Source organism: Pipra filicauda, unplaced genomic scaffold, assembly GCF_003945595.2.
Source record: "Pipra filicauda isolate LSUMZ 115617 unplaced genomic scaffold, ASM394559v2 scaffold157_size4220110_pilon, whole genome shotgun sequence".
Lineage (NCBI taxonomy): Eukaryota > Metazoa > Chordata > Aves > Passeriformes > Pipridae > Pipra > Pipra filicauda.
This window is the reverse complement of record NW_024104073.1, coordinates 3,556,830-3,582,611: the sequence shown is the minus strand read 5'-3', so window position 1 is coordinate 3,582,611 and position 25,782 is coordinate 3,556,830. Positions and strand designations below refer to the sequence as shown.

The following is a 25,782-nucleotide window of genomic DNA, read 5'->3' as shown; positions in this document are numbered from 1 at the left end:
AGGCAAGAAATAAGCCAGAAATTCCAAATAATTTTAACTGTAGACCTCAGGGATCTGATATTAAATAAAAGACTACCCATAGATAGAGACATCTGCTAATATGCAAGACCTGTATTGACGAGCAGCCTTACCCCACAGTAAAAATATATGCTGGGCAAATTTCCCAGAAAGGAAAAGAACTTAACTGAAGTTTTGTGGGGTTTTAAAAACATATAAAATGATTTAAGACATGGTTTCTTCAGCTAAAGGAAATTCTTAGATTACATGGTTTCTGGTTTCCTAATATGCCAACACTGCTTACACAGGAACATTGGTTAATTTTTTTTTCTCTGTATTGCTGCGTAAGACAAGGCACAACCCACAGCATGATCCAGTGGCTCATGAGAGCAGCTGTAGCAGTCAGTATTTTATCTATAGCTGAGAGGTGGGGCTGAGAAACACGTCTTAATTAAGCCAGCTACAGACAGCATCATTTTGGTACAGCCAAATAACAGAACGAAAGCTTTTAGGCACAGAGCATTTTAAGATATTTTTGTTCATTCATTGGTCTAATTCAGGCAGTTCTAATTTCTGCAGAGATGAATATCTAGTCAAGCATTTTTCCCATTTAGTCAAACCTAGAGAATTATTTCAAAAATTATAATTATACCGATTATTCCTTAATATTGCTTCATGTAGGTGATCCAAGTGTTAAATACAAATTAATAAGGAGGTCCTAATCCTGCTGTAAGAATTGTAAAACCCAGTTAAAGTCTGCCCTAAAACAGAGCTTTTTGTTTCAAAAAAGACAGACAAAGGAAAAAATTTCACTTAGTTCAGGACACCATATCAGGGGAAATATATGTGTGGTTCAAATTAACCATAATCTTCTGGACTTTTAAAAAAAATTCACCTTCCCTCTCTCTGAAATGTGTATTTAAGTAGAAACATAGAAGAGTTTAGGTTGGAAAAGACCTCTAAGATCATCGAGTCCCACTATTAATGTGGTACTGCCAAGTCCACAACTAAGCCCGGGAATCCCATCCCTGGAAGTTGATATGGCACTCAAGGACATGGTTTATTGGTGAACATGGTGGTGGTGTTGGGTTGACAGTTGGACTTGATGATTTTAAAGGTCTTTTCCAACCTTAATGATTCTGTGATTCTATGAAACCATGTCCCTAAGTGCCATATCCACATACCTTTTAGATAACTCCAGGGATGGTGACTCAACCACTTCCCTGGGCAGCCTGTTCCAATGCTTGACCACCCTTTCCATGAAGAATTTTTTCCCTAACATCCAATCTAAACCTCCCCTGGCACAACTTGAGGCCATTTCCTCTTGTCCTGTCACTCGTTTCTTGAGAGGAGAGTGACCACTCCCTTGCTACAACTTCCTTGTAGAGAGTGATAAGGTTCCCCCTGAGCCTCCTCTTCTCCAGGCTGAACAACCGCAGCTCCCTCAGGCTCTCCTCGCAGGACTTGTGCTCCAGACTCTTTATCAGCTCTGTTGCCCTTCTCTGGAGTCACTCCAGCATCTCAATGTCTTTCTTGTAGTGAGGAACCCAGAACTGGACACAGAACTTGAGTTGTGGACTCACCAGTGCCAAGTACAGGGGAAGAATCACTGCTCTGATCCTGCTGGCTACACTATTTTTGATACAGACCAGGATGCTCTTGGTCTTCTTGGCCACCTGGGCACACTGTTGGCTCACGTTCAGCCCTCTACGAACCTTGGTAAAATTGTGACACTTAGGAAAGCCTCGGATCACCTCCTCATGGGATGGCTGAGGTTGGCAGGTACCTCTGGAGGTCATCCTGGTCCAACCACTCCCAAGCCAGGCTACCTAGACCTGGCTGCTCAGGACCATGTCCATATGGCTTTTGAATATCTCCAAGGAGGGAGACTCCAAAATCTCCCTGAGCAACCCGGTGAACTAAAGTTCTGGGGAGTGGATTTCAAGAAAGATGTGGACCAGCTGGCAAGTGCCCAGAGAAGAGCCAAGAGCACAAACAGAAAACATCAAGAGAGGTGGAAAGACCTGGAGATTTTCAGGAGACTACAAGAGATATGCCAACATTACTATAAGGTGCTGAAAGACTGATGTATGAAGTCAGTCAGTTGTTCCCTAACCTGCAAACCAAAAAGTAACAAACTCTCATTCCCAAGGAAAAGATTGGCATTAGATGCTGTGGGTGGGATCTCGGAGCATGTTTTTAATTATAAGGATAATGGAGCATTTGATAGTGTCCAGAGAGGTGAGACAGCGTCCATCACTGAGATCTTTAAGACCTGACTAAACAAATATCTTCTGGCAATCACTTTGTTGTTACAAAGCCTGCCTCTAGGCAGGGGCACAGTAGCAGCAAGACTGTTAAATCCTTTCCATCATACATTAATTTCCCTGCCTTTCAGTTTTTGCATCTCATTGATTTCTGAGGCATACATGTCCACATGTCACTCATTCGCTTGCAGCTTGAGGGAACTCATAGCATAAACATTCTTTGGACCATGTGTTTTATTTTGCTGTTTGCTTAAGGGTAAGAAGTGAGGGAAGGAGCAAACACCACTCTAGAAACATCCAGCACCACACATGAAAGGAAAGACATGGGATGAGGCCAAACCTGGAGGGCTGTGGTACAGCAGCAAGGAGGAATGTCTTTCTGCAGCTGAGACCTGGCTCACTCCTTCATGCCCTCAGCATTTATTTCAGATTTTCAGGCTTGAAGCTGTTTTCTTCATGCAAGTAAACAAAATTTAAGTTGAAGCAACCTGCAAGCATGCTGACAAAACAGCCCGGGTTATATGCACACAGATCAGAGCTCTAATTCTAACAGGGAATAAATGGAAGAAAAGATAGTTACAAAGAGCAGATCTTAGTTGGAGCAAGTCCAAAACCCTAAAAAAGCAGTGTTGAACATGGTCTGGAGACTAAGAAGGGGTCAGTCAAACAGCACGAAGTTCCCCTATCACACAGAAAGAGCTGTTCAGAAGCAGCACTACCAGTATGGACATTTCTGTTCTGGTAGTTCCCCTTTACGCACACATCAGATGCAAGAAACTCAAGGATTTTAAGGTGTTACAGATACATGACAATCAAATACTATGGAAAATTATCACATTGACTTGAAACAAATCAGTGAAACAAAACCAGTCTGGATAAAGTAGATATTTTCCCCAGCAATGCATTATTTTTTCAGCTGCCATAACTGGAAAGACGTTAACAGATCAAGCCTCCAAAATCAATAGTTTTATTTTGTTCCTGACACAACCACAGCATCCGATTAAATCAAAATGCAACATCACTATGTTGCAGCTCATCCATTTTGTCAATACGAATCATCCACTGAAAGGAAGGAAATAATCAGGAAACCAGGCTCTATAGCCTGTGAAACAAGACAATCAACAGGATAAAACACCTGGCACCACACATTGGAAAGAGTCTTGGTATGATCGGTCTAGAAGATAATATTAAGGAGGGCTGATTTCCCTGGAGATATTGCTGTATGCCCAAGCCCTCAGCTTTAATTTGTGCTAACATTTAGGAAAGGCATGTTAAAAAAAGGATGTCAAACAGTCACCAGTTAAGAGGAACCTAAGTAAAAAGGTTAGGATGTAGAAAGTGCAAGAATGGGGCAACTCACCACACAGCCATCCAAGCAGTGATGAGCTGTGAGGTTTCTGCCTTTGAGGGCTAAACACACTTCACCAGATCAGAGCAGATATACCTGCACCATCCTTAGACAAGAGCATGAAAGCAAAGAAAGAACTGGAAAAGGTTTTGAAACTGCAAGTGGCTATTCTTGCAAGTCTGTATCAATTCCTCGTTCCTTTAATCATTTAGTTTTCTCCCTTAACAAAAGGAGGAAACTTGATAGAAGTAATTTTCTTTTCCTGAGATGAGGATTAGAGCTGCACTGGCTGATGTGGGTTTGATGGAACTAATGTTGGGAAGTTGAGAAGTAAAAAATGTGCTTCTATGCCCTCTGTCAAAATGAACCATTTGAATTTAAAAGAGACATCATGGTATTTGAAGAAGTTTCTGAAGTACCAGGCTTGACAGGACACCAAGGTGGGATGTCTACAAAGCCCCTCATTGTGCTGTCAGGCTACACCACTAGTCTTCAGTGGTAGGGCAAGATATCAGGAGTTCGGCTCGTTATTGAATCACAACCAGTAAATCTACACCCGACAAATGGTTATTATAATGCTAAAAGACCCTTGTCATCTTCAGGACTGAAACACAAAATTAGTTTCAAATGAGCTGTATTTCCTCAAATTAAAAATTGCAGCCAGAGCATGATGCATTAACACTGCACTTGGACGTGAAATAGGCGGATCCACCCCCTATTTCCAAGATCTGTAGCAGAAACCAGACTGTCTGCTTGCCACAAGAAATTAGATTTTTTTTTTTAATGTTTAATGTTATAGTCATCAGAGGTTAAAACGTGCAGCTCATGCTCCAGTCTCCTAAAGATATGACAGATCTGAGGAGCCTCAAGAAAGATCAAGGGAAGGAAAACAAAGGGGATTTGTGCACAAAGGCAAAAGAAAACATGAGGCAAATTGGAAACCACAATCCTTTGAATTTAAGGATACTACATTTCACACCTCCTCCCCAACACAGAATAATTTAAAGATAAGCCACTGACAATGATGAATATTTCCCTTCCCTTAGGTAGCAGCCCTATCCCCTTGAAGAGGCTCCAGTGAAGAGGACAAGGAGACAAGACTGCCTGCTCTTCTGGGGAGCAGAGAAAAGGCCTCTGGCTGCCATCACTGACATTTCTGCAAGTCAACAGGGCTAGAAAAGGGTTGGAACACCAAGCAGAGTTAAATAAACCACAGGCGTGAGGGCTTAGGCTTAGGCACTGAGAGGCAGCTTATATGCTCCTTTAAAGCTAAAGACAGTCAATTCTCTTTAATTTTTAAATTATTTTTTTCTTTCAAACACTTTTCACTTTTCTTACTCAGATTTTTGTAAGACAGTATAGATGGGAATAATCTACTTAAGGATATTTAAACTTAAAAAAAAAGGCGGTAATTAATCTTTAAGCAGAGTTCATTATTACTCTTAGAAATGCTTTTTAGCATTTTAGTGATACTTCTAGTGATATTTACACAGTCATGCTGTCCACTGTGCCTCTCTCTCCTGCCCAAGCTTTTGAGTCTGGTGGCAAATTCATTCTTACAAACTTGAACATCAGCAGCTGGCCAGAAGATGGGCATCCCAAATAAAGGTGTTCACTGAGGAAAAGGAAAAGAGAAAGCATCTTTTCCTAGGTCCCGAGGAGTAGTCCAGTCAGCAACATCTATGATGCTCATGCCTCTGCCCCAGCACGAGCTGTCCCTCCCACTGGCAGAAGTGCAGGGGCATGAAGGAGCTCTCACAGCAGGGAAAGCCTTCATGACACAGATCGCCCCTTCAAAATTAAAGGCTTAAGTTTATGAATTTCTTTTCTCCAATTCTTACAAAAATTGGCATGGGGAGGACTTTTAGTATAGCTACTCTGTCATGAACATGATGTGTCAGCTCCACCTCAAACACTGATGAGATTCCTGAGGGTGACGTTTCTATTAATTAACAGATCTGGTCTCACAAATACACCTAAGGTTTGGATACAATGCTCAGGAGTATCATATCCTCTTGCAACACACTGCGGCACTGATTGGACTTACGTTGGACCGAGCACAGAGTGCTGTATCTTGAAGGCAAAGCAATACCCTTACCATCACAGTTATGGCAATAGGCCTGTTTATTCCCTTGGCAGTCCACAAACAACTACATCAACTTGTGGATGAAGAGCCCACAGCCACAGTACACCTGGGCAATGTGATTATACCAACTGCCTCGTCTAAAGCTATGAGAGTGGGTTTCAATTTTCCCTTCTTGGTTAACCACAACCAGCAAGCTTGACAGAGCACATGCAGAGATCACTTTGCATTATTTTCATGACTATTTCTTAATATACACCAGCCCCTGGGCACATTTTCTACTCATACATCGCCTCAACAATTTTAGGAGGCAAGGTCTTGCTTTTCTCAATACTACCTGTAGGCTCATCCAGTGGGACCATGGAGCTAAAAGGCAATTGCAGGTGTTACTGCACACACGAGTAACAAAGAGAAATCTTCAGCCAATTTTTCACTTTCTGTGTGGATGCACAGCTACTGCAGGTACTTCCACCACACTGGGTGTTTGAGACACCTATGACATTTGTTGGGTAGCAAAGACATCACTGCAGGCAGATATCTGTACGTCACAGGAAAAGCTTCAGGCAGATGTGGGGAACAGGACTTCAAAATCCATCTTATCTTTACTGCTGCCACATCCCTAGCCTTTAAAGCCTGATTGTGGTGTCATCCTCTAGTTTTTAAAATGTTTTAATTTTGTTGTTTGTTTCCAGAGGGAAGCTCTGAAGCACTCTCAGACCTGTGATCATGGAAGTAGCACCAACAAAACCCCCAAACCAAACAAAAAAGCCCCCAGTTGCTGAGCTAAAAGTCTAGTAGAGTTGAAGAACAGGGCTAAGAAATTGTGTTCCTTCCCTTTTTGAAGCATGATAGACAAAGTCCTAAATGTAAAGCTTCTACACAGTGTGTACCAGTACCTATGGCCAGCATCAGAAAGGACAGCTGCGGGGGCAGAGGAGGAAATAGTTGTGCAGCCACACACGTCACACCCTGTGTAACTTGGTAACAAGTATGAGGACTTAGGTAGGTACTTGTAGGTACTTGCAGGTGTGCATGAACAGAGGAAGACTTAGAAGAGTAATGGACCTTCAGCCCTTTCAACTCTTCCTCACCACCCCCAGCCTTTCCACAGGCTGAACTCCAGGTCTGATTCATAACTACACTCATGCACAGAGCCCAGAACAGCAAGGCTTTGAGAGACAAAGGCAACCTGCTGCCAGGTTCCTAAAGAAGATGCAAACTGCTCCACGTAGGTAAGACAAGCCACAAAAGTTGTGCAAACCTCTTTGCAATGCACGGTCCGTGTACCGAGTGTATATTCAGTGGGAGAAGAATTGTGTTTTCACAGTGCCTGCTACAGTGTACCCACAAAACAGATAGTAGCCCCCTACCTATCACTGCTATAAGTGCTACTGAGCAGCAGGGAGGATTCAGAAGGTTATTGTAGTCTACATTCAATTTATTTCAGTGTCTCAACTGTTCACATGAATACCCTATCTTCCTAGGACTACAGTTGCAAGAAACAGTGCACTAAGATACTATCTGACCTCCTGTTTTGTTATTTTTTTTAAGTGCCAAAAAGCCTTGCTTTTCCTGAGAAAAAAAAAGAACAAACCAAAAAAACCCAAGCCAAACCAAACCAAAACCAAAACCAACCAACCAAACAAACCCCCCCCCAAAACACCCCCCAAAAAACCAAAAAAACCCCCACAAAAAAACCCCACAAAACCCCCAAACCAAACAACAACAAAAAAACCAAAACAACCACCCCCCCAAAAAAACCCCCAACACTTCCAAAACCCCAAGACATGCTCCCCTGGAGAAGCAGCAACTTTGAAATGCCTAAGTGCATTCATGACTTACATAAGAAATGGCAATTAATAAGGGTCCAATAGCTTTGTTTTTCAATTAAAGAGACGATTAAAAGTTTGGCACACATTCCATAATATTGATTACTATGTGATTCACTGTTAATTACAATTAGTAAGAGGCATGAGGAGAAATGAGGAGCAGACCAAAGTTAATTCTGTTTGACTTTTGACAGTTCACCAGGTCTCTTCAGATAAAAGAAATGGATGCTCAAATCCTCTCAGCATTTCGTCATAATTCTGTAAAATAAGCAGCCACAAAAAGATCCCAAGTTTGTTACTGTACAAAGTTATGAGATAGTTTTGATTTTCAAAGTAGCTTAAAGGAGTGTCTAAATGACCTTGTCCCACTTGATCATCGAATTCCTTTCTCCCTGGGGCTCATCTCTCATCAATACATTATCAGTGCACAGACAGTGGTAAAAACATGCTGTACACCACCAGATTGGAGAGGACAACACAATTAATCATTTGTTGAACACTGCTCACAAGGTTATTTGCTTTCATTATAAATAAGCAAGATGGTCAAGCAACATGTCCCCTTTCCAACTCCATCTTTAACTTGAATGAGAAGTTCTACTTTAAATATTGGGTGATATGTTTAAAGCTAGTACCTAGAAATACTGTGCAGAGTTTTTCTAATGTTAAATGTTTGTCACTTGCACAACTCATCACATTCCTGAAAGAATAAGTTTCTCAGGCAGGTGGCTCCAGGATTCTGAGACCACACACAGCACATGATGGTAAAGGTCACAGCCCCCAGCATGTTCCAGCACGTTTATTTTCCTCCCAGCTCTATGTTTCACGTTTTCTGAGCACTAGGCTTAAAATCCATTTATAGAAAACATTAAATATTCCCTCTACAGTAAAGTTGCAAACATCTAAGAAAAAAACCAAGCATATAATACAAAACAAACCCAAGCAAATGATAATCAGTAATGTTATCAGAGACCTGATCTATAGCTACAGACACACATTAAAACTTACTCTGAATAATACGAAAGTAACACATGGAAAGGATGGCTTGTGAACCCACAACACATCTCGAGTTCAACACAGTTTAAGAAGTTTATCAAGTCTAACCATTCTCCTTGCTGTGTTAGTAAAACCATACACAGTATACAAGCTGTCGATATATAGAGGACTTAAACAGTTGTATAAAGGTATCTCCATTTAGTTCTGCACAACAACTCCTAGGATTCTAGATTGTGATAAACTGAGAAAATGATTCGAGCTAATTAAGAGAAAACAGTGTAAGGTCAATATGATCTGTAGAGAAAAGAAAAACAAGTTGTAAAACTTAATTGGGCCCCTATAAAGAGATAAAACAAGTTACCTCCCTTTTACCCTGTGTAGGATTTATAGTGAGAGAATTTTGTTTAGTTAGCTAGATAATAGCACCTTTCTTAAAATTTATAACTTTGTATAGATAACAAGCAAACATCTGCAGAGTGTCTGATTTGACAATATATTATGGATGCTTATAGATAACATTCTTGTTAAGAAAAACATCTGTTGAATGTCTGACTTAATGTGTAATGTTTATGCTTATGTATAATGAATATTCATGAAGTAGCTGGAAATAAATGTAGAACAACTATCTTCTTTGGGTGTGACAGGCGTTGGGAGTTGTTGAACCCCTTCCCTGATCACCCAGCGCTGAATTTGCTTTTATCATATAATAAATTCTGATTGGAAATTACCCGATTGGGTTTCTATTTTTCACATAGATTAAGATAATTTTGGGAGTTTGCTTGTCCTAAGCTCATTGACATTTATTTTGCAGTGACTCCTTTCCCCTCCCATGCACTGCTCTGCCAGATTTGTAGCTGACCCCCAGCATCATTCGGCGCAGTTCAGCGACCAGGCTCAGAGGGTTCTTCCAGCGCAGGGGGCTGCAGCTGCAGGTCTGAAAGCGTCCACACCCAGGGCAGTGTCACCTCTCCCTTCCCAGATCACAGAGGACCACAGCGGCAGAAAAGGCTTTCTGCTAACTGCTCCCACAATAGACAAACTATCTATCCTGGTGTGGCCCCTTTTTTAACAGGCTTTAACCATTTGTTAACTCCTGAGCGGACGCCTCCAGTCCTACTAAAGTGAACCTGCTGTGACAAGAATTCCTTACAAAACAACATAAGCAAAACACCATTCCCTACGTTTTCAGCTGCTCCTTCAAAGGCAGGACGCAAAAGCTCTGAGGGAGGTACCGGGAAAGAGCCGACACATTTCCACACCTCCTACCGAGCCCGGGGGGCAGCTCCCACAGCTGCCTGCGGCTTCCCGCGCCCCAGGAGCGCAGCATCACTGCGGCCGCGTCTCCTCAAGTGACAAGTGCCCGGTACGGCCGTGCCTGATCAGCATCCTCCTCCCTCGGAGCTACCCTTCATCCCCACCCATCCCTTTCGCGGCCATCCCGACCCACCTGGGCCAGACCCGCGGGGAAAAGCGACCCCCGTCCCCGCCGCCCGTCCCGGACCGCTACCTGCTTCGCCGTCGCGGTGCACCTTGACCAGCACCTCCGCCCGGCCGCCCGCTCTCAGCTCCCGCCGCAGGTAGAGCCGCCCCGACGTCCTGTCGACGGCCAGAGGGGTGTTGCCGGGAGAGACCAGCTCGAACCAGCCGCCGACCGCCCGGTCTCCGCTCCGCGGGACGGTGAAGACGGTGTCGCCCACCTTGGTCCCGCGGGGCAGTCGGGCCGTGTAGCGCCGGGTTCCGGGTCCCGGCGGCTGCAGCGAGCGCGGCCCCCGCCGCCGCCCCGCGCCCCCCGCCGCCCCCCGCCCGCGCACAGCCAAGCGCAGGCACCGCGCGGGGCTGCGCAGCGGCCGCGGCCGCCCGTGATCGAGAGCGGCCACGCAGAGGTGGAGCCGGCGCAGCCCCAGCAGCGAGCCCACGGTCAGCACCTGCCCGCTGCGGGGCACCACGAAGAGCAGACGGCTGCCGGCGCCCGGCGGCCAGGGGCGGTAGGTGAGGCGCGCGTTGGCGCCTTCATCACCGTCCGAGGCGCGGAGCCGGGCCACCTCCGTGCCCAGCGGGGCCAGCTCGTCCACCTCCAGCGGCCGCGCCGGCGGCAGCCGCGGCCGGTGGTCGTTGCGGTCCAGGACCCGGACCTGCAGCAGCGCCTCCCGGGGGGACCGTCCCGCCCGCCGCCGCAGCCAGAGTCCGTACTCGGGCTGCGCCTCCCGGTCCAGGCGCTCGGCCGTGAGGAGCAGCAGCAGCCCCCGCCCGCTGCCCGGCCACCGCTGGACAGAGAAGCGCGAAGCGCCGTCTCCTTCCAGCGCCCACTCCCCGGCCGGCTCACCGGGGCCCAGCAGCCTCCGCAGCGGCACCCGCAAGCCCCGCACCCGGGTCCCCGCCGGGCTGTTCTCGGGCACCTGCCCGGAGAAGCGGAGCAGGCGGAGGGAGCCCCCGCAGCCCGGCCCCGCCGCCCCGCCGAGCAGCGGCAGCAGCAGCAGGACCGGGAGCAGCCCGCAGCCGCCCCGCCGCACCCGGCCCATCCCGCCGCTCCCGCCGAGCCGAGCGGAGCCCAGCACCCCACGAAGCCTCTCTGCGCCGCTCTCGCCGCGGGCACCCACGGTACGGGCAGCCCCGGCCAGTGACGGCCATGGGCGGGGAAGGGGTGAGCCCGCCCCGCGTGGTCGAGGGGGGCGCCCGCCCGTGGCAAAGCCTACAACGTTGCCGGGCCAATCGCTCATCTTCCCCCTTTCCACATTGCCCGTGACGGTAATCGGTGAGTAATCCCTCCCTGTCCTTGTCTCAGATCATAAACCTTCTGTTATATGTTCTCTCTCTTGTCCAGTTTCGAAGGGGAGTGATGGAGCAGCTTTGGTGGGTGCCTGGCATTCAGCCGGCGTCAAACGTGCCACATGCATCCAGCTGCTTGCTCCCGCTCCTCCACAGGTAGAGAGGGCACAGGATAAGGAACTGTGCCTTCTAAGGAGGGGGTGGAGGGGGGCAATTCCGGGGAAAACGGCAGCCTCCTGCTCTCCTGAGCCTGTATTTTAAAAAAGCCCCAGTCAAGCTACAAGAGTGACCAGTAGGAGAAACACAGGAAAAAACACTGTTGCATAAAGGATAGTGGGTCTTGGGATATTTGAATCATTGAAGAATAGTTGTGACCCAGTAGAAGTGCTTCTCTGATGTAAGCTGAGCTTGTCTTAGAAGCATGGCCTCTTAGAAGTGCACATTTAGGTTGCTGCTCTGGAAGGAAAGATGCAATTTTAGCAGAAGGAGGAAGAGCAAACCATGTCTCAGCATACAATACGAACACCACCACCAATTATCACTTTTAACGTGTCAGTCCTTGGGCAAAATATTTTTGGAACAAGAATAGTGCGTGCTGTTGTTGAGAGCAACACTAAAATGGTCCTTTCTAAACTCAGCAAGCAAACGTATCAGTTCTGCTAAACATGCATAAAACAGTCTGGGCATGGCAATCATTGCATTGGTTAATCTATGATCAATGCTGGAGCGGGTCCAGAGAAGAGCAACAAGGCTGGTGAAGGGACTCGACTGCAAGTCCTATGGGGAGAGGCTGAGGGAGCTGGGGTTGTTTAGCCTGGAGAAGAGGAGGCTCAGAGGTGACCTCATCACCGTCTATAACTACCTGAAGGGAAGTTCTAGCCGGGTGGGGGTTGGTCTCTTCTCTCAGGCACTCAGCAATACGACAAGGGGGCACGGGCTTAAGCTCCGCCAGGGGAAATTTAAGTTGGATATCAGGAGAAAATTCTTTACAGAGAGAGTAATCAGGCATTGGAATGGGCTGCCCAGAGAGGTGGTGGATTCACCATCCCTGGAGATTTTTAAACGCAGATTGGACGTGGCACTGAGTGCCATGATCTAGTAAATGGACTGGATTTGGATCAAGGGTTGGACTCGATGACCTCGGAGGTCTTTTCCAACCCAATCGATTCTATGATTCTATGATTCTATGATAATGGAAGCATGAATCCAAGCCAGACCACTGCAATGTCAATCGCTCCCTGCTACTCATCAAACCATCTTTCTACTAATAACAAGATCAACAGTATCTCCCTTCACACTATGACAGTAAAAGCTCAGGAACAGCCTTTTGCCGAGCCTCTGCATCCAGCTGGCCAAACTGTGCAGGGTTGTTCCAACAGAAACATCCCCTCCTCCTGTTTTGAACACGGGTTCACTAGTTTTACTAGAAGGTTGTTAGGAGGGCAGGGGTGTTTGTTCCCAGCTGTGTTGTAACTTCACTGATGACATATCTAGGCTGGAAGTGAAGCTCTTCTCAAGAAAGCCAGAACCCATTTCACACAGCTTTAGTCAAATATTACAGGCAACAGTCAAAGGTGACAACCAGCTGCTAGATCTGCACCTCTGCCACTCGGGGAATTACCAGTGTAAGGAGAGGTAATCGTTGGGAGATCACATCTGTTATTACAAGCTGTTGGCCTTTATTTTTACCGCAGCAAGGGGAAGGGATGATAGTTTCTAAAATTCAGCATCATGTGAAATCTCACACTGGGACCGCAAAGTCCGTTTACCAGTAGCAACAGGAAAGTAACCATCAAGATCCATCCATGGTTAATGTGCTGTAGCAAGCTTCAAGTGTGTTATCTTTGCTCTTTGTGCCATAATTCCTTCCTTCACAAAGGCACTAGAAACCTCATTAACTTACAACACTTAATGAGCCAGCCAGACCATGCAAACAAACGTTCAGTTTAGGACAAGCTTAGATCAGTATGGAGACACAGTGCAGCATTCCCTCTTCTAAGTGTGATGCATCCTTATAAAAACTTCCAACAAGCAAATGAAATCCTCTCAAAATCAAGTACCCATTTTTATCGTACATTACACTTTCCACTATCCTTTCTATTCTCTTATATTCAAGCATTTAGAAACATCCAGTTTTGCCTACAGCCTGTGAAGTTATAAACTGGATTTTATTCACAGTCTTCCACCTATGAACCCATATATTGTTAATACATTAACACAGCATTTCGGTGATGCAAATTCAGGCTTCTGCTGCATGTCACTCCCATTGCCCCAACTAAGATGTGTTAACCAGAGCAGAAACAGCAAAAACCTTGCCACTGCAGACACTCAGTAACACAACTGTTATTTGCAACATTCAGTTATACAAAACCTGTGCTATGACAAAACAAATGTATATATATTTGTGGACGCAGATCCTAGCAGATCCTACCCTACAATTTAAAGAGATACAAACACACTTGAGTGTAGCCATATTTTCCAAAGGAAAATATGTTCTATATGTTCCTGCAAAACTGAAGCAGAATCCACAGAGATTGATAGAGGGTTAATCCAAGAGGTGATCTCAGTAAGGACAGCAGAGATGGCTCTTGACTTTGATAGGAAACAACACAGAGAAGAAATAAATACATATTATTATTTAAAATAAACTCCTTAGGTATCTTCAGGACACTGCCAGCTTCTATTGCCAAAGAATCAAAATTAAGTTTTGGGATTTTTCTCTATCAAACCTTATCTAGTGAACTGAGGACTGTGAAATGTAACCATTAAATCTAAGAACTGCTATTCAGAGGCCAAACTATCAGCAAGCCCAACAGCCTTCCTCTGTCCCTCCCTTGCAGCTGGGACAAGTCCCTAGAATGCAACCAGCAGTTTGGACTACAGCTCAGATTGTCATAAAATGGGTCAACCTGGGAGGAGGGAAAAAAAAAAAGAAAAAAAAGCAGCAGCATTTATCTGGGTGCTAACAATGCTGAAATAGATGCAAATGACAGTGTGTGTGTTTCAGAAATAAGTTTTCATGATGAAATGAAAAACAGACTTAATGCACCTTTCTAAAATTGCATAAATGGTTTAATCACTTCTGCCGCAGTGATTTTGTATTATTGCCTAGAGTTGAAGTCAGATCAGCCACAGAAACCACAGGCACTCTTTACAGCATCCAGCAATTACTCCAGGGAGACCACAGCTTCTGTGCTTGGGGTCTCATTGAGAGCGTAACATGGTGCAGTGAGGAGAAGGCAGCTGCATTCTTACCCATCCTTTGTCAACTTATTTCAGAGGGGAGAATGGCTTAAGGCATCCCTTCATATTCACCCTCATTTTACAGAATATTCTGGTATTTATTGCAACAGTGTAAAAAAAAGTCAGTCTTAGTATATTTTGGGTCTTTCTATAACCAGTCAGTACAGTACCAGCAGGAGTCAAGGCTCGATGGTAAACAGTACAGTTGTAACTTTGAGACAAAGAAGAAGAAATTCCAAGGCATTGTAAAGCTGCTCAAAATTCTGAAAGTAAATGTATATACTGATGGTGTGTTATAACATCCTGAATAGTTCTGTAGTACTCGGGATTGCTTTACATTTGCATATTATATACATGCAATTTAATTCATAATGAGATGAATCTCATCACTGTTAAAAAATGTTGATCACATTTGTTATCTAAGCAACCTGAAAGCATAGAGGGATTGAAATATGATAGTCTGAGTCACAGCAAAAATGGGAAAATCTAGGAAACTTGGTCCTACAAATAGATTACAGAGCTACCACTTAAGGAGCTATGTAATAACCCAAACCAACAGTAGTTTTACCTAACACATCTGAAACATCAAACAGAATATGTATTTTATACAGAGATAAATACACATATAAAATACATACACACATTTTTAAATACACTTATTTATAGACACATATCAATACAAATTCTATTATATATAATAAAATATTATCTAATTCACAGCTGGTAACCATGGTCTCAGTTTTGCATAAAGACATGGAACAGTACACAAATGCCAACATGTATTTCATGTTACTGGGAAGCTCCATTCCTCTTTCAGCTAAGCAACCATGAAGCCTGGCTGCTTGAATGGATAAACCTGAATACTTCAACATCAGGTCATTTCCTGACTAGTCTAAAAGAAAATAGTCTGATGAATGTTCAAACTCAGAACCACTACAAATTAAAGACGGAAATACATAACTTTTTTCAGGTGCTAAATGATCAGTTTTTGGAGAAGCACTTCATAGATTATTTCTACCATCTTTGGAATTTAACTAAAATAATAGCAAGATTTTCATATCATTACATGCTAAATTATTACAAAGTAATCTGCATTTAAATATTTCACTCCTATTAATAATATCTTATAAAATGACAGAAGGCTCTAAAATATGTAATCATGATCTGTAAAAGTTTAAGACAGATAATACATTAGTTGATTAAAAACAATTCAATCAGTAAGCATTTGACGTTGCATAGCAATTTATTTCCAGGCGACATCTTTGCTTTAGGAAGATCTTAAGGGAGAAAGTCAGAGTTCAATAACTCCATATGAAGCACCTCATATTTTGCCGCTCATCCTCACACCAGTATGTCTCAACAGGAAGTCACAGTCAGCACAACATATGGATCCAGTCTGAGCAGGCTGCTAATCCTCAAGAGTTGCAAGACTATTTATGCTGCCCATCATGACAGACATTTGAGCTACAGTCTTCCCTTGACTTCTCAAAAGAAAGCATAAAACGGTTTGTGTCCCAAACAATCCACAGTTTCTGAACTTGGCTTTTATTAATTTTAATTTTTTTCCCACAGAAAAAAAAAAAATTTGTTACAAGAGAAAAATACTTACTATGTATACATAATTTCGATAAAAAACTGTCCAAGACAACAAACAGGATAAAAGGAATTGGATTCCTTAGATTTGTTATTAAATAGCTGCATGTAGGTAAGTCCATATGCCATACATGCCACTGCTAAACACCACTGTTAACAAGTAAAGCACCACCAATAATTCTTCTGCGTTACTGAAGTAACGAAGTTCAAAACTTTGAAAGGCATTAAACACCCACCTATTGTCCCATTAAATAAATAGGTAACCTTAAACATCACTGAAAGGCAGAACTACATACATCTAACTGCACTGAAATCAAAACCATTGCCAGATTAGTTATGTATTTAAACATATTGCTGAGGTACAAAACAATCCAGAAGACCTTTAGGCATCATTAGCTCTGCATTTGGCATAGTTGGAGTGTGGCAACATAATCATGATTTTTTTTTAGCTGCAGTGATGAAGTAGAAAAACATTACTGAAATAACACACACTGCGTGTCTTACAATTCCCACCTTCTTTCTCCCCCTAAAGTTAGTTTTTAAAAAGAGTACTAAAAGCATGATTATACAGATTTATGCTGAGGTATTATTTCACATGAAATATTGCTCGTGTTGGAACAAACTCAGCTTTTCTTTCATCTCGAACACCACAGTACTCCACAGTCCACCCACCTGTCAGTATTGAGGAGACCTAGAGATTCAACAACCGTTAGTGATAACAGAAGTTACTCGTTCCATCTCCAAAACACAACAGTAAAACAGACACCTCTACATGCAAACACATCAGGTGCACACATGACCTCGCTTTCACACACACAGCCTGCACCTTCTCCTGTTGGAGTTTTGGTTGAAGGACAGGTTATATGAAGTCAACAGCCATAATTAAGAAGCATTTCAGTGACACCTTATAAACCCTACAACCTGATCTCACAGCTCTTTTTCAGGTGAATTGCATGGGAAAGCTCATGAGGATCACAAGATTTGTACATTTGCAGATGACTTGGTGAAAATAGGGTGGTAAGAACAAGACCTCATCCCTAACCTTTATCTTTCAGTAAATAGTAATGCCACCCGAGCAAATAGTTTGAAGAATTTTCAATGCCTGTTAAACCTTTTGGCCCTCTTTCTTCCACATTTGTGTACCTTCTCCTTATTTCCCCCCTCCCCTGTCATGGAAATTGTATTTAAGACTGTGTTGTACTAAATTGGATTTCCATTTACTTTAGCAGAAATAAAACCAGTGGCTTTTAAAATAATATGAATAGAAATTTATGCTCAGAAATGCCTTTCCTTAGTCTCAAACATCTCCTTTCAAATCTATCAACCGAGTTCAAGTATGTGGTAATTCAGAAAGCGAAAGAGCATTTTTTTAAGATTAAAACAAAACTGTACATGGTAGTTTAGCCATGGCTTGATTAAACTTCGTTTCACAAGTCTAAGGGTAATGGTGAGTGCCTGAAAATACTATACCAATTTATTCTTTCAAGGTAATTTTTTTTTTCATTTACTAAGATCAAGCATATCAGAAATTGGAAATGCAAAGGAGGAAATAAGTCAGCAAAATAGCCACACAAATTGCTATGCAAATTCTCATTCTTCCCAGAGAACAGCTGGCACACATCCCAGCTGCAACACTTACTACATGGGCACCCTCAGAGGCTGGTGTATTAAGACGCAACGGAAGCTCTAGAAATCAGGGGGACAGGAATTAAAAAAAAAAATCTTCACAAAAAGAAACACAAATCGAGGTTTTTGTTTGTTTAATAAAAGCTTGCAAGGCACATGTTTCAACTGAATTGCAACATCTACAGCAAAGCAGATCAAAATTTGTAAAACTTTCCCCCAGCCCTTTCAGGAAGTTAAACCTGTGACCTAGTTGAAAACCAAGCTGGGGTTGTGTGTGTACAAATCTGATGTAATTGTGCCCTACTGTTGTCCTTCTGAGGGATATAATTGTATATCTCAGGGAACTTATTGTTTATTTTTCACAGAAGCTGGAGCTTAGACAATATTTTTGCTAGTCCACATCTGGATAAGAAATTAATCCACTTTGTTTGTAAGATATGATTATTTCAGTCACTCATTTTAATGACGCCTTTTTACAGGAACAACCACAATGTTCTCTCACATAGAAGGCTCCTTCTGTTACTTAAGGCTGCTGTGCCAATGGTGCTGCAATACAATTTTCTCTAATATAAAAAAGCAAGGTAAAAATCTTAAATGATTCTCCTAAAGCAGAACCAATTGAAGTATTAAGAATACATCTTAAAAACTATGACAAAACTAATAACAATAACTATGTCACAGTTCAAATAAAACTCAACACATTCATTTAAACATGTATAAAGGCCAAGGTGCTGCAACATAGCTTTGTTTAGATGTCTGGATGGCCTTGTTTGTGGTTTTCTTAATATGTGTGTTCTACATGTAGGTATCCAAACTATGTTCTATAATGTAAGACATACATACAGCACTGCAGTAAAACACAACAGGCAGTGAAGGACAGTTAAATATTGCATCTTGGCATGGCAGTCTAAGGCATGAAGCCGAAAGCTTTGCGACTTCTTCCACCCAAGTGCAGTTGTAACCCTGAAGTTTGCTACCTGGAATGCCTTATTGCTGTTATGAAAGGATATTCATGAATCATTAACTTCAAGAGAGAAAATGACTGAAACACAGACATGTGATTCTTTGACAGTGATTCAAACAAACTTACTTTGTATAAGGAACTCTAAACTTACTTCCAAATATTACATCTACATCCATACTAGCACACAGAGGGGAGGCTCCTGCAGGCCTGCCTTGGCTCAAGTTAATTTACAAACTTCTCTTGCTAAATGGCACTTGAAAAGCCTGAAAGAGCCCAGTGCAGTAAAACATGTACTTGTGCACAAGCAAATAAATGCAGCCTGCACTTGACCAGACACACACCCCCCCCCCACCCCTCAACATGATGACTGAATGCCCAAAAAGGATATTTACTTTTACCCTGTACCACAGTTGTACTGGTAAATGTTTCTCTCAGTGACCACATCCCATATATTCAATAGATTTATCTGAGCATTGGTTTCAAATAAAATGCATAAGTTAACATTTTGTCAAGACTCATAGGCATAAAAATATAACTGAAAGTAAAAAACAGATTACGGACATTGACTTTTACAACAATAAAGCTTTTTTCTTTTAAATCACTCCAAAAGTGGTAATAGGTTTAAAAAAATCTCAGCACTACCTGTCAGTGTAAAGTAAGGAAGTGTATCTGCATAGAGCAGAGAAGAATCATGCATATACACCAACATGCTGCAGTTCCTAATAATTTCAGAGTTAAAATCTCTGATCTTGCATTTTATCAACAAGTGCAGTAAGGATCGTTTTGCAGCTTTCATTTGCAGATATTTCTGTTGAAAGTTCATCCTATTTTGACAGATCCTTCATTAAAGACGTCTGGGCTCCAAAGAATTATTCCCACATGCCTGATAGACTGGCCTCCAGGCCAGGTGTTACACAAATACCTAACTACAGGTAACTCTTAAGGGGTGCACAACTTCTTCTAGAACTTATGTTCTGGCTTTCTGTCCAGCTACACCTACGTTAAGCAAAGCTATCATTACCTTTTATTGGATTTTCCATTCTCAACACAAGGATTAGGCCCAGAGTTGGAATTAAAGCATAATTCACTCTCTTGAAGGTCTATCAGCCAGTAGCAGACAAGATGATAAGAAAAATAGTTGTAGAGGAAAAGGGGGGGTCATATAACAAACACAGATTTTAGAGGGAAGCAAAACTGCACAATACTTTCCCAGCTTTTCAAAGATCTCCGTGTAGTTGCATAATTGATACAAAAATAGCTATGAACGACTGTACCCTTATTTACTAATGGTGGTGATTATAGTGTTTTAAATGACAGTTATGGCACTATCTCAATATAGCTATCTCATAATAAATTGAATGAAATGAGCATGACCTATCCCTCCCCATACACAGACACACACACACGCATACCTCACACACACAGAGGGGGTGAAACCGAAGTGCAGAAGTCTCAGTAGCAAACCTAACTGTCCTGCTACACTTGCCTGAAAACAAGCACACTGTGGTATATACTGGCCCATTGTGCTGGCTGCTAAGACACACATATGCATACACACACACCACACACTTAGGCATGGAAGAATCCTGAAGACAAGTTCTTTCCAAACTGAAGATCTGACCCTGTCAGCTCCTACTGCTAGGTCTAAGCCCCAGCACTTCCACCAGCACGTCTCTAACAATATAGAGATCAGTGCCTTAATCTATGGAAGTGTTGTTTAAATAAAATCTTCCTTATTCGATTTATACAAACAGTATAGCTACACATAAGATGTATAAATGTGTTTGATAAACATAGAAATGTTTACAGTGGAAGACAGGGAGAATTAAAACAACGACAATTAAAAAAACCAAACTAAATATCCAAACACTTATTTGAAAAGACTCAAGATACCAACTGCTTTTTGGCTAAAAAATAAAAGCTACATGATCTAAACGGGCTCTTGAAATAATTTTTATGCTATCACTGAGGTCTATGCACATCAGCTCTCTAACACTAAAGTTAGAAATCTCATTTACATGAAAATTAAAATGATTTAAAATGGGAAGAAAAATGTAAAAACATGGAAGACTGTCACATGTTGTAGAGACTGTAAAATTGATAAATGTTCCCGTTTCCTTCAAGGATGGTATCTCTGTCTGTTGATCTGTAGTTCCAAAGAATTCCAGTTTCGTAAAAGAAAGTTGTCAGTATACTGCATGTGTGCACATATATCTGAAAAAATAACTTCCTTGATCCAAAGGAACTTTTTAAACTGAAATTCATTCAGAATAAATCCTCAGAAGGGAGCTTGCATGCTTTTTCATGACTGGAAGGATATCACAGTGTTGATTCTATATACAAAGTAGGATCTATTCCAGTACACTCGAGTAAAATAATTCACATATGGAGAATAGTTCATTTTGATTTCATGACAAAATCGTCCATATTTTGAGTAGGCATAGTTGTCATCTTCCTCACAAACCACCTGTCAGAAAGAAGAAGACCTAATTAAAATACTGAAGGTAAGTGGTTACAGAATATAACTCTGTACATTTAATTTACTTGGTATTCTGTAAATTTCATTTATGATAGACATCTAATTTCCATATTGTACGGTTCCTATAAACTGAAAATACATTCCCCTATAATTTGTTTAACCACCCAAAATAGCCTTTGTTAATTAACCCCTTTGCCAGGATAACAGACATTAAAACCAGTGTACTTCATTCACATAATAAAGAACAACACAGCAGAAATCACCCCCCCACACCCGTTTACCCAGTAGTTCAAGCCTGACCCACACAGAGCACACCAGTAATGAAGGGAAGTCTCAATTACCTTTTCCACGCCAAGTAAGTTTGACACACCTATTAAAGGTCAAACACACACACACACGTATAGCCCTACAAATTCCAACCAGTTGACTTGGAAGCAAACTGCTTGTGTGTTTGAGCACCTAGTGTTTGATATTCCTGAAGTAATCTCTTCATTATTCCTTCTGAATAATGAAGAAATTTACATGATGTTAAAAAAAGGTGGTAGGACAAATTCATGAAGAAAAATCCACCAGTGGCTATAAGGATAATTTCCCTGTAATGCTAGATTGCTGGAAAATATTTGTCTTTCTCTATGAGTAATCCTAAGCTCTCAGGGAGAGTCAGAAATACCATACTGGGCTAGGACTATAGGACATAGTACAAGCTAGAAAGTAATACTGATCTTCTTAAACACATCCATTTAGTAAACACATCCACAGACCTGTCAACAGTGTAACATCCCATCCACTGTCTCACTTTGGGAATAAGTAAATGCTGCAGTCTCTAAATACATACCCACTAGTTTGGAAAGTCTTGATAATCTTTCAATATGACTTAGACAATTTTTGTTAGCAAGCAAACTGAGAGATTTTTTTAAAGTTTCCTGAGACAACACACTATATTAACTCTCAAGAACAAACTATGTCAGTTTTCTGAAAAAAATAAATACTTTATTCCTGTTGGCCATTCCACTAATTTTTATACAACTACCATTTGAGGTTTCAAGTCAGTATGGACTCAGCCACGGACAGGAAGCGTAAGTGATGTTCATTACTAGGCAACCAACCTTTTTCTAAAAATACTGAAAAGTCAGTTGTCTACATTTAAATATATGTACCAGTTGTTTCATTACAGATTTAGATTACAGACATTCCTCAGAACAGATTTTAACTGAAACTCTTGCCATGAACCTCCTTTTCACCTTCTTAATCTCTCCACTATAAATAGGATAACCCTTGTCACTTTTGACAATTCTAATTACACAGAAATAGTAAATGACGGGTTTTCTGTACTGACAGCACTGTATGTGGCATTATCCAAGACAGGCTCCTTGGATTTGATTGAAGTTTTTTCCTCCCTTTGACTGAAATCATCATTGCAAGCAACAACTGCTCTGAAAAGTGCTGGGAGGTGTTCCTTCCAGTGTTAGGAATTAAAGAAGGAAGAAACTCTTCTTGATACATGAATCAAACAAAAACTCAGAAATCTGATAGTAAAACTGTGCTGCTGAAGTTAGGATTATCAGGCTTATGTGCAAGAAAGAAGCATGTAGGAAGCATGGAGAGGAGAGGAGAGAAGCAGCGGTATGAGGGCATGGAATCCTGAAATTGTGGTTAATTGCTCCAGAGGCCATTTTAAGTGTGAAGAGGGAACAGGAACTTACTCATGCAAACACAGATCTGAGAAGAAACTGAGAGATACATGTGTTGATTATCAATGATGGAGGTTATTCATACACACACTCTAGTTGTGGTACAATATATTGTATACAACATGGAATAATCACAGCATACATGATTTTAGCAGCAAGGCAGGGAAAGAAAACAGATTTCAGCAATGGTAAGGAAGTTAACTGAAAAATTGATACAATATCCTTCCTGGATAAACAGGTCAGGAAACCTAAAAGTGAAAGTGACACTAGTTGTAGATTCCTGGGGAAAACACAGAATAATCCCCCAATAACATACCACTCCTATAATAACTCCCTCAAAACAAAGCAGCTACAGGAATGAAATGTTTGCATTACAAGTTCTTTTGAAATGTGTTTCATCAAAAGTATAACTTATAAAATAATTAACACAGATGAACCACTTAGATTTTTCCCCTAAGAATGGAATATAAGACTATATACAAGAAATGTATATATCCTCCCCATTAAAAAAAAAAAGGATTAAAAACAAAGGATTCACTTAGTATAGTTACTACACACTAGACTGTAATGTCAAGTAGATGCTTCAGTTCTTTCTTAGTCAGGAAACCAACTAAATGAAACTAACCTGTGATTGCCTAGAAGTAACCAGTGACTCTCTCGTGTACACCTGAGAACGAGCAATGAAACTTTGAGTTTAAGGCCACTCCTGCCTTTATAAAGTCAAATTTTTTGCTGGATTCTCAGGAAGCAGATGAACAGGTGGTAATGAGATTGCTTTATAAACCCCATCTCAGTCCCTACTTCAGCAGCAAGAGCAGCACTATCAGCATTCCAAACAGACAGAGCATGGCAATGACTGAAACAGCATTCATGGTACAGTTTATTCAACCAATTTTTCTACCAGATGTGGTTTAAACTATCTATTGGGGTGCTAACCTATCTGCAAGGTTGAATCAAATACACTTGTAACGTCATTAGTACCAAACAGGCTGTATTGAACTAAATGGCAGGCTGGTCCTCATCCCGCCAGAGTTTTAGAACTGAGTTTATACATCTAATGATTGGCAGAAAAGCAGCACAGATAGATACTTGTGTATTAGGAGGGATTAGGGCATTTAAATAATAACATTGGGTAAGATAACAAGTGTAAGAAACAGACAATCCAAAACTCAATTGATTACTTTTAAAATATTTAAGTCTTTGTCTACATGTCAACTACAATCAGAAAAACAAGATCAGCATTATAAGAAGATTTCTTTTTAAATTAATTATTTATGCATTCAAACATTCTTATTTTCTCACTATTACTTACATGACCATTAGCAATATCCAATAGATCTTTAACTCTGCATCCTCTTACAGGTCCCACTTCATTGCAAATTGAATCTTCAATAACCAGAAAATTAGCTTTGTAGGATGTGAGTATCTTATAAATATCCTCTGCTGACCTCTTTGAATAGATCTGATAAATCTATAAATTAAGAAAACACGTTCACAGAATGCAAAAATCAATGATAATACTGGGTCACACATGCCACACACAACGATCTGCAACAACAGACCAAATGTACACGCCAAGTTATGTCTGGTTTTAAAATCTCTGAAATAGGTGAAGTAGTGGCCAGCTGAATGGGAAGTATTTGTCTCTACTGATGGCAAGTTCTCATCTTACATATTTTGAGTGGCCTGAAAAGTTTTCAGAAATAATATTTTGATATTTGTTTCTGTCCAGAGTAAAGCACTGATAATTAACTTGATAATCCCTTCTGTGTCTGCTGGACTCCTATGTCCTCCTTCCTTCTAATACATTTGATTGTTCTTTCATTACATTTGGGTGAAGAGGAACACAGTTCCTGTGAAAGGCCACGTTTACGAAATTGGATACTCACATTCTCGTTTCTTTTCAGAAGATCATCATCGTTGTACAAAGGCAAACTTGACACCATCCATCCAGTACAGAGCTTAATCACACCCATGAGCTGTGGGCTGCCTGCAAACACTGCAGCCACAGGAGCCTGTCGCCTGCAAAAGCAACACCAACACACATGTCTGAGTACAGGATGCATTTCTCAAAACTATGTTCTTAATTTTATACACTGTGGGATCTTTCAAGGTGCTGTGGGATGAACTGGATCACATGGAGGTTTCATTGGGGGTCTAATTTTAGTTGGTGTTAATGTTGCAGTGGCAGTAGTTTCCTTGTCAGGAAATGCTCAGATGTGCAGCAACATGGAGTTTGAAAGGAAGGGCTTTTGCTGGGGCAAGGACTGATGGCTGTTCTCCCGTCCTTGCAATCCACAGAGCACCATTCAGAGTGGTCCTGGAATGGATCCAAGTATTGCTTTTCTGAATGGCTGTCAACTTGCGACAAAACAAGCTTGTGAGGGAAGGTACATAGAAGGAAAAACATGATGTTATCTTGTATGGGAAAGATTTCTTATAATTTTTATTTGATCTCTAGAACATGCATTTCATGATCTATGAGAAAATAAGGTCATCATACAGAACAATGTCTACACTAATTAACTATGTTTCTAGGTTTCGTTTCATTTTTTGACTATTTGTATTCCTGTGTTAGTGAGATAAAATAGTCATTACCATACTTTATTACAGACTTTGGGCAACTTCTCTTGCAGTGAAGATTCAAAATGAATTTGTATTATTAAAGGGAAAATTTAAAGAAAATATACTCTAGTAATGGCATTGAATTAAAATTCCCATATGGATAGCTGAGTATATCTTTAAGGAAAAAAAACCCTTTATTTTCTTTAAAAATATGAACAGCTGCTACAAATAAGGGTAGTAAAATTGCTCTTAGCTGAGTGAATCTCAGTGCAATTGCCATGATTAATTACGTACTTCAAGACTAATATATGGAGACTAACATAAGAGCCATTAGGTAC

The 25,782-nt window shown here is 41.5% G+C and overlaps 2 protein-coding genes across 3 annotated transcripts in view; both read right to left on the bottom strand.

Moving 5' to 3' along the window:
* LOC113990242 (neural-cadherin-like) overlaps nt 1-11,036 on the bottom strand; it is a 66,345-nt gene extending 55,309 nt beyond the window's left edge. Inside the window, exon 1 of the mRNA XM_039379125.1 lies at nt 9,965-11,036. Within this exon, the coding sequence (XP_039235059.1) occupies nt 9,965-11,036 (1,072 nt within the window). The remainder of the gene's footprint in view (nt 1-9,964) is intronic.
* Nucleotides 11,037-17,862: 6,826 nt separating this feature from the next.
* The window catches only part of DPY19L4 (dpy-19 like 4), a 31,839-nt gene continuing 23,919 nt past the window's right edge, over nt 17,863-25,782 (bottom strand). For both annotated transcript variants that reach the window (XM_027730929.2, XM_039379150.1), the window contains exons 17-19: nt 24,769-24,901; nt 24,192-24,350; nt 17,863-21,176 (exon numbers count right to left, since the gene is read on the bottom strand). In XM_027730929.2, the coding sequence (XP_027586730.1) occupies nt 21,012-21,176; nt 24,192-24,350; nt 24,769-24,901 (457 nt within the window). In that variant the 3' untranslated portion in view covers nt 17,863-21,011. The remainder of the gene's footprint in view (nt 21,177-24,191; nt 24,351-24,768; nt 24,902-25,782) is intronic.